Below are 8,164 nucleotides of genomic sequence, written 5' to 3' on the forward strand. Positions count from 1 at the left end.
TGCAAGTACTTCTGCAAGATATAATCCCAGAAGATAGAATGATGATCAAATGGGAATGCACATTTATGATTCTGGTAGCTTTTCCCATTGCCCTCCATGAAATTGCCAATATTTTTAAAAGATATTTATTCTGTAATTTTAAGTTAACTTAGAGTCATAGAAACTTACTTCAGGAGAGAAGGGATTTCTTTATATAACTACATATGTATATGTATATCTATATCTATATGTCTATATCTATATATGTATATATTAATTGAGATGTTAAAATATCTTTTTAGAATGTAATTGTCACAATAAAGCCAAAGACTGTTACTATGATGAAAGTGTTGCAAATCAGAAAAGAAGTTTGAATATTGCTGGACAGTTCAAAGGAGGAGGAGTTTGCATAAATTGCCTGCAGAACACCATGGGAATCAATTGTGAAACCTGTATCGATGGATATTATAGACCACACAAAGTAAGAGTGTTTCTTTGCCATAGCCGAGCTTCATTGTCTTCCTAAAATGAAAAAAAGCCTTCACTTAGTGTCAACCTTAGTATTAGAAACTCATTTCTTTTTGTAATATTTCATTTATATTCTTGTTACGCTAGTAGTGTTTTTCAGATATTGATTTCTTACTCTATCTGTACTGTTTTCTTGCTCAGAGTGGGATGTCCACTCATCATTAATTAACTTGAATTTGGGGGCCCCTTGGCTGTGTAATGTCAGAGTTTTGTAATACCATCTATGTGGAGTTAGCCAATAGCTAAAGCAGCTGTATTTTGCCGATAGCAAGTGCTCAGTCAATCCTCAATTGGCTTGATATGTACTTGTCATGTGAATCCCTGTGGTGGTCTGTCATAGGTGACCAGATGCATATATATAAGTGATACTTATTTGTGACTCTGAGAGATAGCAGGGAAAGGGGGGCTGAGTAACAGTGATAATGGGAAAGGATGACACTTTGCTAATGATGCTAGCTGCTGTCAACATCAAAACGAGGTTTGGGGCTTTCTAGCTTGAGCTCAATTTGTCTTCCCAAGACCTACATCCCCTGGGTACACAAAATCATTGTAATAGTCACATCTTGTATAAAAAGTTGATACCTTGTCACTGGTATTGATATTATTGCTAATATTGCTGTTATTTCTAGTAATATAATTTAGGACAACCTTTGCCTTTTAGGTGTCTCCTTATGAGGACAACCCTTGCCATCCCTGTGACTGTAACCCTTTGGGGTCCTTCAGTTCTATCTGTATTAAGGATGATCTTCATTCTGACTTACACAAAGGTAAGTACTTGATTCATTTCTGTGGTTGTCATAGATTTCTTTTTCTGATGAGAGATTTGTACCCAGTGAAACTATTACTCTTGCATAGCAATTTGATGATATGATTTGCTCTTGCTTCTTTTGTTCACCAAATATTTGTCAAGTACCTACTATGTGTCAGGCAGTTTTCTAGGACCTAGGAAAACATACTGGAACAAGATGATCAAGGTCCCTGCTCACAGCAGAAGACACTAAACAAACATGTGAATGTGTAATATAATGCCAGGCAGGGATAAGGGCCATGGGCGTAAAGCAAAAGTAGGAATCATGATCGGAGCAAGATAGGGTATAGAGATGGAAATGCTGGAGTGATGAAATGACATTTGAGAGGTTAATTGAGCATTTGATGAAAGAAGAAATAAGGCTCATTTTAAAGTCATATGTGGAACACAGTAAATAGCAATCACTCTATTTAGCTCTAAGAGGACACTCAGAGGGCTTTTGTATACATCTCAGCTCACAAAGCAAGCAAATCCTCCAGTTAACTTTGTAAATGTCAGTGTTCTTTCTGTTTCAAAAACTGGCCAGTGGACTTGCAAATAGCTGAGTCTCCTGAAAGGTTGCATCTGTTCAAAGACTTCTGTGACTCCATCAAATTCTGTCACTAGCAGCTAAAATGGATATTGGCCAACAGGAAAGGAAGTACCAACTGTGGGGCATTGTGGAGGGTAAATTACACAATTGAATTGATTTTTAAATGCCACTGTTAATGAGAGGAGGAGGATGATGATGATGATGATGACAGTTACCCTTGATTGGGTTCACTTAAAAAATATATATCATTTTTACTTTCAACCATGGCAGATAGAAATTATTTAACCTATTTGATAGACATGAAAATGTAGCCCAGAGCAGTTAAGAAACTTGACTAAGGTTACACAACCAGAAAGTTTCAGAGCTGGCATTAAAAACAGATAATGCCTATTGCCCTCCACCATTGACCTCTGTTTAAAAAACAAAACAAAACAAAACAAAAAAATACAACTTTATTTTGTGGTATAATTGACTACCATACGTACAGCACAGTACACCCATGTAAAGTATAGATTTTTTTTGGCATATTCATTGGTGCAACCATCATTACAACCTAATTTTGGTACATTTTCATCATCCCATAAAGACCCTCCTTACCTATTGGCAGTCACTCCCCATTTCCTCCTACTCTTCCTCCCAGCCCTAGGCAACCACTAATCTACTTAATCTGCTTTCTCTCTATAGATTTGCTTATTCTGAGCATTTCATGTAAATAGAACCAAACAATATGTGGCCTTTTGTGACTGGCTTCTTTTACTTAGCATAATGTTTTCAAGGTGCATCCATATGGTAGCATGTATCAGTATTTGATTCATTTTTATTGCTGAATAATACTCTGTTGTATGTATGCATCACATTTTATATATCCATTCATCAGTTGATGAAATTTGAGTTATTTAAACTTTCTGGCTATTATGAATAACACTGCCACAAATTTCGCATATAGTTTTTTTGTGGATTTATGTTTTCATCTTTCTTAAGGAAATACTTAGGAGTGGAATTGCTGGATCATATGGTAACTGTGTGCTTAACATTCGGAAGAAGTGCCAGTTTTCCGAAGGTGCTGCACCATCTTACTTTTCTACTAGCCTCTGTGCCTCTCATCTCTGTTTTCGTTTTTTAAGCCAGGGATTTGACAAACTATGGCCCATGGGCCATATCTGACACTGCCCGATTTTATAAATAAACTTCTATTGGAAAAGAGCTATGCCCATCTGTTTATGTATTAACTATGGCTGCTTTCAAGCAATAACGGCAGAGCTGAGTATAGTTGTTGCAAGATATTCTGGCCAAAAAGCTGGAGCTATTTCCTCTCTGGCCCTTCACAGATAGAGTTTGTCAACCCTACTTTGGATCTCTTTTACCTTCCTATTGGGTCATTGTCATTGTTTTCTTCCCAGGAAAGTGGCCAGGTCAATGTCCATGCAAGGAAGGTTACGCAGGAGAAAAATGTGATCGCTGCCAGTTTGGCTATAAAGGTTACCCAGCCTGTGTACCCTGTGACTGTAGCCCAGCCGGAAGCTTGAATGAGGACCCATGCTCAGAGCCTTGTCTCTGTAAGGTACATGCATAGGTTAAAGCTGTCCCTGAGTTTCTGAGATTTCTTGAAAAAGGATGTGTTTCATTGGCTCAGATGATCAGTTCTCGAGCGAAGCAGAACTCCTTGCTCCCCCCACACTTTCCTGAGAAGCATGACGTTATGACTCAGCAAGTTGGCCACAGTACATGTCCTTGGACTTTGGTGCCTTCTAGGCAATGGCCATATGTTCCAGAGGTATTTCTGTGACTTCCTGGGTGAAACCAAATACTGCATTTCTTAGGTTTTGCCTATGGCCTCTTCTATGACATTCTTTTTCAGCTTTATATTTAGAGGAGATCCGGGCAAACACTAAATTTCTAAGAGCACTAATTAAAGGCAAATATGTTACTTTTTTATTTCTCTTAAAAAGGAATTGAACAATGATAAGAAATACATTAATTTGGTATCAGGAAGTGTTTTATGTGGCTACCTATATTGATAATCGTTTCTCCCATATTTCTAAGGATTTCCAGTTGTATCTTATGTTCTATTCCCACATAAGCAGTCTTAGGCACATGTTATATATGACTGGAAATAATCTCGAGCGTTTATCAATAAGACTAAAAATTATATAGCCCTCTTCGGATTTTAAAATTCTTAAAAGGTCCGTAAAAATGGAATATTTAGAACAAAAAAGTACAAGAAAGCCATTTCAGTATAATGACCAAGCTCCAAGATGCTTAGCCTCATTCTTGACTACAAAATCAAATGACAAGTATTTCAAAATATCTATTCTGGAAGTATTGACATTACGAGGCTTCACATTTACTTTGATCGCCTTTTTATTTACCTGTTTCTCTGGATTACCAAACACATTTCTTGTTAATGTCATATTAATATCATTTTTATTCTGTCTACCTATTGGTTTCAAAAGCTAATCTTTTACTCTACCTTGCAGGAAAATGTTGAGGGGAAAAACTGTGATCGCTGCAAGCCAGGATTTTATAATTTAAAGGAAAGAAACCCCCAGGGCTGCTCTGAGTGCTTCTGCTTTGGCGTCTCCGATGTCTGCGACAGCCTTTCTTGGTCCATTAGTCAGGTGTGGACCCTTTTCCTTGAGCCAGAATTTAATAAATGTACCCCTGCAAGTGAGCTCTCTGGGAGCTGTGTAATGAAGCAATCAGGCTGACTTTCCCTGTAATGTAGCTGCCATCCATTTGCAACAACATCTGGCATGGATCAAAGGCAGACCACTGCTAATGTGTCGCTAGTTTCTTTCTAGGTCATTTGTTTGTTCCCACATACATTTCCCTATAGAAACAATAGGATATCATGGCATTGTAGAATGCATTGTGTTTAAATTTCTTCTGGGGGAAATGCATTCAATTGTGGGGTCAGATTTCACCGCATCTGCCCCATTATGGTCTCAGACCAGGAAGCACATTAGGACATGGGCACATACAGAACTTTCTATGTCAAGGAAGCTGGCAAGGATGGGAAGAGGGTGGCACAGGCATTAAGAGGGCAGGCAAGGGATTCTCAGTTCTTATGGGAACTGAGATTTCTGGAGTAATGAGTTCAAGGGGGGTGCTAAATGGTGACTGGGGGAGAGCGTGTTGCCTAGAGGTTAGGGAGTTGCTGCAGGACGGAGGGCTTACCTAGGGTAACCTCCTCTCCTCCCCATGTCCTATCTCAGGAGACCCATAGTCAGCATTGCGGGGGAGGGTGTGGGTGCTATTTCCTGACTCCTTTCCTTTCCTTCTTCCTCCCCGCTCCCCCACTTACTGTTAGGCTGGTGAGGAGTGGGAACAGCCCGGGGAAGGGAGAGGGAACTCTGATCAATACTAAAAAATGGAGGTGAGTTCCTATGGGTGATCACTTTTCATCTCTGTGTGAGGCTAGGATCAGGAGGTTATTTTTATACACTTTCTTGGCATTTGACTCAAAAACTGGGGGCATCAATAGCAATGAAGGAGAAGTCAGAGTTACCAAAAGATGTTTTATTCAATGCGTTTAGCAAGTTTGCTATTTGCTTATATTTGATCTGGATTTGGGGAATGTGTGGCTCGTTCTCAGGTTTTTCTGGTCTTTTGACAGAAGGGTCACAGGTCCTCAGGCCTATGGCTACTATGTGTTAACTGCATCCCTAGCTAAACTTCCTGGGTCTGTTTCTTCATTGTGAAGATATTAGCACTAGCCTGGGTGAAATCTAAGGTGACTTCTATTTCATAATCTAAAATTCTTGGATCTTTTTATTTTAAGGTGAAAGACATGTCTGGGTGGCTGGTCACTGACTTGATCAGTCCAAATAAGATCCCGTCTCAACAGGACGTGCTGGGAGGACATCATCAAATCAGCATCAACAACACGGTGGTCATGCAGAGGCTGACTTCTGAGTTGGAAATAAGGTACTTCTGGTCACATTATTCTCAGTGATGGTGGTTGAGACAAAGGAGTACATTAACAAAGGACTTATGTTGGCATTTTACGTAGTTTTATTGGTCGCTTCACTGTTTGACAGAAAATTATAGAGCATTTACTGACACCTGACTCACACGGTCTTTTTTTATCCTTCTTTGACTTTTTGTTACATCATTAAAATAGGAACTTTTGTTCTTGGTCTCGTCATAGGCAGTCTGTTGTATGAAGTCTTGTCCCTTCTCCTGTGATGGACTTTCTGTTTTTCTCCAGATTCCTGTATCACTTGGGCCTTTGTGTAGTGTCAGTCACATTCCTGCTTTGTTTAGCTGTGTACTTGTCTTAGCCTGGCGTGTAGAAGACACTCGGAAAGGTCGTGCACGGGAGCTATTGTACTGCCCCCCAGTTCCATTAACATGGTGACCATCACTCATACTAAGTTCACATTGAAGAACAGACAGAGTCCCTTCCATTTTAAGAAAATGCTAAATGGTGATTCTACAAAGTGGAAAGTTGGTTTATATGGTTTAACCTTTTCCTTCAGTGACTTAGTTCCATTCCCTCCAATTATGCCACTTCTCTCCGTATTTGATTAATCTGAAAATAAATTAAGTGGAATCTCTCTCAAAAACTATAGCTCCCTGCTCACCTTTACCATGTGTTTGGTTGGTTTTAAGGTAATGGCATGTTTCATAGTAGTATAGAAATTGGAAAGGTTCTAGTTTATTTGATGATTATATTTTAATTTTATAGCTTGTTTTACATATGTGTAAGTAGTGTTTGTTTTGAAAATGATTCTTTTTTCCCATCAAATTAGAATCCTAGAAGATGTTTGCTATTTATAATATGATCTTATCACCAAAAGGTCAATAGGTTTTCATTTTTTGTGGTAGCTTTTTTTTTTTTTTTGTCTTGAGATCACCTCTTCAATTTTATGAATCAAAGATTGGATTCTGAACATCACATTGTTGTAACATACCTGGCAGAAATGAAATCTCTATTTTACATGGAAGGATATCTGATCAGGAAGAAAAACCTTTAATTCTTTCTTTAGCTGATCAAACATGTTCCTTATTATTCTCCTACAAGCAGGGCAATGAAATCAAAATGTTGAGATTAATTGCTGTGGATCAAATTCTCCCCCTGCTAAAGTACTTAAGTGAAATAAATGTCTCTTGTATGATTAGCAAATTTATAGTAATTTGCCTCGAAGCCCCTAAGAAGGAGTGCATTTTGATAACATCGATTAAACAAAATACTCATATAATATGCTTTCTTTTCACTACCTTTAATGTGAACTTCCTTAAGTATTGTAGCCACTCGGCTTGCAGCCTAGCTGTTTCCAAATGGCTCCTACTGACCACTTTCTCTCATTGAGGGGTTGTGATCATTTCCCCCCTTGGTGTTCACTCTCGCTTAAACATTCCAGCTGACTGCATTTGGTGGGTTCCTGAAGTACACTGTGTCTTACGATATCCCAGTGGAAACGGTGAACAGTGACCTCATGTCTCATGCCGACGTTATCATTAAGGTAATTGCTTTTACATTGCATTGCTATGGTTCTCAAGCACTTAGGGGGGGTGACACCTCTATGACTCAGTAAATCCAGAGTAGCAAAGAGCTTAATGGCCAGGTGGCCGTTTGCCTCCTCTGGATGCTGAGAGACTGAGTATGAGAATTCTGTCTTCGGGCCCATTTCTGGAATTGCCTCAGGGCGGCCCTTGTTGCTCTTCACTTGATCCCTACAGAAACCTGTCTAGTCACACTTTAAAGTGTAATGAGTTTTTACTTTGGCCCTTTAAGTCCCTCTTCCCCTCATGCCACATTGCCTCCCCACATGAACAATTAGGCAGCAGTGCTTGGCAATGTGGGGACAGGAGATGCATCACCATTTTTGTCCTCAATCTCTCTACCTGTCCCTTTATCCTCACCCCAACTCTTCCCTGTCACAAAAAGACCCAGCTCAGCCTCACCCAAAAAGGTTCCCAGAGTGGTAGAAAACCACTTCCGGTTCTTGTCCGCCATGTCTCCACTCCTCTCCTGATGCCTTTAATGACTGGTACCTCCATCTCTAACCTGCAGCAATTGGAAACTGTGAGGTAAACAAGTTTTGTTCACAGCAATTTTTAATTTTTAACATAAAATTTGTTAACAGCAGTTTTTTTTAAAAGCTAGAGGTATATCTATTTGTGTTTTCTACTTTTGTTCTTCAATTAAAGATTAAGGGTGTCAGATTGGTGGCTTTGAAGAAAATGGTGGTCAAATACATGATTTTGTTTCTTTTCTGAGATCCCAGCAAACGATGCAGGTTTTAGATGTATTATTCAAATCCCTCTGAGAGGAGTACAATGAAATATCTCTGATAGTTCTGAACCAAGAG

General features: G+C 39.2%; 1 protein-coding gene across 1 annotated transcript in view; it reads left to right on the forward strand.

Moving 5' to 3' along the window:
* Nucleotides 1–8,164, forward strand: part of LAMA1 (laminin subunit alpha 1) — a 154,614-nt gene that overhangs the window by 63,322 nt on the left and 83,128 nt on the right. The window contains 8 exon segments of the mRNA XM_023534189.1: nucleotides 1,169–1,274; nucleotides 3,248–3,408; nucleotides 4,325–4,465; nucleotides 5,629–5,763; nucleotides 5,766–5,774; nucleotides 7,214–7,315; nucleotides 7,741–7,884; nucleotides 8,004–8,059. Of these exon segments, the coding sequence (XP_023389957.1) occupies nucleotides 1,169–1,274; nucleotides 3,248–3,408; nucleotides 4,325–4,465; nucleotides 5,629–5,763; nucleotides 5,766–5,774; nucleotides 7,214–7,315; nucleotides 7,741–7,884; nucleotides 8,004–8,059 (854 nt within the window).

Source organism: Pteropus vampyrus, unplaced genomic scaffold, assembly GCF_000151845.1.
Source record: "Pteropus vampyrus isolate Shadow unplaced genomic scaffold, Pvam_2.0 Scaffold122, whole genome shotgun sequence".
Lineage (NCBI taxonomy): Eukaryota > Metazoa > Chordata > Mammalia > Chiroptera > Pteropodidae > Pteropus > Pteropus vampyrus.